This window comes from Sorex fumeus, unplaced genomic scaffold, assembly GCF_029834395.1.
Source record: "Sorex fumeus unplaced genomic scaffold, SorFum_2.1 ptg000024l, whole genome shotgun sequence".
Lineage (NCBI taxonomy): Eukaryota > Metazoa > Chordata > Mammalia > Eulipotyphla > Soricidae > Sorex > Sorex fumeus.
Window position 1 is genome coordinate 23112178 of NW_026606081.1, and position 2600 is coordinate 23114777.

Genomic DNA, 2600 nt, shown 5'->3' on the forward strand with positions numbered 1-2600 from the left:
TAATCACGAAAGTGTGTAAGTCTGCAATTCTATCTCACAGTGTTTCATTAAATTTTTTTTAAAGTGTCATCAGTCACTCCCTCCTGGACTGCAGCCATTGGCCCTAAGCTGCGGCAGGACCCCTGAGAGCCGGAGGCCCGTATCTCCCTGCACCCGACTCATGGTCTGTCCTTTGGGGAGGACGGCCAGGCAGCACAGGCACAAAGGCAGCCTTGCCGGGGTTCTGCCACGCCTGGCCGGGCGGACCTGGGCTCCCTTGAGGCCATTAACTGTCTCTGTCACCCCAGCAGCTACCAGAGAGTGACTGTCAAAAACGTCAGCTAAGGGATGGATGGGTGCACGGAGGAAGGATACATTTGCTGGGGCTTGAATGTGGATCATTTTACCCCTTATCTCCCTAAGCAGCTTTACAAAAGGGGCGTGGTGCAGGAGCAGCACCAGGGGAGATATGGAACCCCGACCTCTCCAGCAGTAGAAATATTTTAAATGCTAAGCTTGGGGCCGGGGAAGACGGCTCTGTCTGAGCAGCACGAGGCCCAGGACTGCAGGGAGGTAAACCGAGTCCCAAGGCTCTGCCCTCACGGACCCACTGTCAGTCCCACGTTACTTCCTGTCGAGTCCTTTTTCTTTCAACTCATGGAATTTCCCTGTCGTGTGTGTGCGCGCGCGCTGGTGGGAGGTCCCGCATTTTTTTTCCTTTTTTTTTTTTTTTTTTTGCTTTTTGGGTCACACCTGGCAATGCACAGGGGTTACTCCTGGCTCTGCACTCAGGAGTTACTCCTGGCGGTGCTCAGGGGACCATATGGGATGCTGGGAATCGAACCCGGGTCGGCCGCATGCAAGGCAAACGCCCTACCAGCTGTGCTATCTCTCCAGCCCCCAAGGTCCCGCATTTTTAAGGAGGTGTTGGGATGTAGGGATGAATAAATCCAAATGCTACCAAGATCACTGTCATTGTCCCAATCTGCCTCCTGTAAAAGAAAAAAATAAACAAATAAAGCTCCTGGCAGCTCCCAGCATTGCTCAGCGCCCTGAAGATGCTGGGGAATGTGGGGGGAGGAGGGTGTGGCAGGGGAGCAGGTGAAGCAGCCCCTAAAGACACCGACTTCAAAAAATAGGGGCCAGAGAGACACTCGGGCAGGGCGGGCGGGCTCTTGTCTCTCGACCCGGGCACCCCGCGTGGTCTCCCCGCCCTCCCGCCCCCGGCCCCTCCCGAAGTGGTCCCTGAGCACCGAGCCGGGAGTTGTCCCTGCGCACGGCCAGCTGCGGTCTCCGAACAGAAACAAAACGGGGCGGCGGGGCGCCCGGCTCGCCCGAGAGGAGTGACCTTGAGCCGCTGACCGCGCCGGCCCGGACCCCGCGCGCCGCTGGGCTGCCCGCGGGCGGGGTGGCCGAGCGCGGCTCCGCGCGGGGCCGGGCGAGGGGGTGGACGCGCGGGCCCTAATGGCCCTCATGCATTTTTAATCGGCGCGCGCGCGAGCGAGCGGGACGCCCGGCGGTCCCCGGCGGCGCGCGCGGCGGGAGCGCTGCGGGGACGGGCGCCGGCGGCGGGGGGCGCGATGCCCGCGGCGGGGGGCGCGCGGGGCTGAGCGCGCCGGCGGCTCCGGCCACCATGCAGGCCCCCCGGCTGCTGCTGCTGCTGCTGCTGCCGCTGCTGGCGCTGGGGGCGCGGGGCGCGCGGGGGGCGCCGTCGCGGGGCGCGGGCGGCTGCGCCGAGCTGGCGTGCGGCGAGCGGGAGCGCTGCTGCGCCGCGGCCAACGGCACGACCCCGCGCTGCTGCGCGCCGCCCCTGCACGCCTTCCTGGACGGCGTGGGCTGGTTCGTCCGCAAGCTCTCGGGGCTGCTCATCCTGCTGGTGCTCTTCGCCATCGGCTACTTCCTGCAGCGCATCATCTGCCCCAGCCCGCGCCGGCCCGCGCCGCGCCCCGCCGCCGCCGCCGCCGCCGTCCCCGGCCCCGACGCCGCCGACGCGCCCGCGTTGCTGCCCCCCGACGACGCGGCCGCGGGCTCCCAGGACTCGCTGCTGGACCGCGCCGGCCCCGACGGCGCCCTGGCGCCCGCCTTCCTGCAGCTGCCCAGCTACGACGAGGTCAAGTACCTGCCCACCTACGAGGAGTCCATGCGGCTGCAGCAGCTGGGCGCGCGCGAGCCGGCCGCGCGGGGCCGCTTCCCGCTCATCTGAGCTGCCCCCCGAGCAGCCGAGTCTTGGGCCCGAGCAGCCGCCCCGCTGCCCGCGCCCCGGAGCGCCCGCGCCCTTTCCCGGCCGGGAACCGCCCCCCCGCCCCCCCGCCCGGACTCCGCGCGCGCGGGACCTTCTGGCCGCCGAGGGCGGGGACCCCCGCGCGCGCGTCCCGCGGCGGCTGCTCGGGCCCAAGACTCGGGCTGGAGTCAGGGACCGTTGGCCCCTTGGTTCCCCGGGACCGGAGGAGACGCCGCCTCCTTAGGTGGCGTTGGTGTCCATCCCTTCGCTGGTTGCCCCGGGAAACGCAAGTGGTGTTGCACCTCCAGAAGCGGAATTCCGGGTGGCGGGCTGATGGAGAGGACGTCGCGTCGTGGAGACCACGAGGGCCATCTGATTTTCACAGCTGGAGAGGAATACA

General features: G+C 67.4%; 1 protein-coding gene across 1 annotated transcript; it reads left to right on the plus strand.

Moving 5' to 3' along the window:
- Positions 1 to 1687: 1687 nt before the first annotated feature.
- CUNH3orf80 (chromosome unknown C3orf80 homolog) lies at positions 1688 to 2182 on the plus strand (the record flags this gene model as incomplete). Its single annotated transcript, XM_056114322.1, has 1 exon — positions 1688 to 2182. A coding segment is annotated over one exon (495 nt), but the record flags the coding sequence as incomplete, so codon positions are not given.
- Positions 2183 to 2600: the final 418 nt, after the last annotated feature.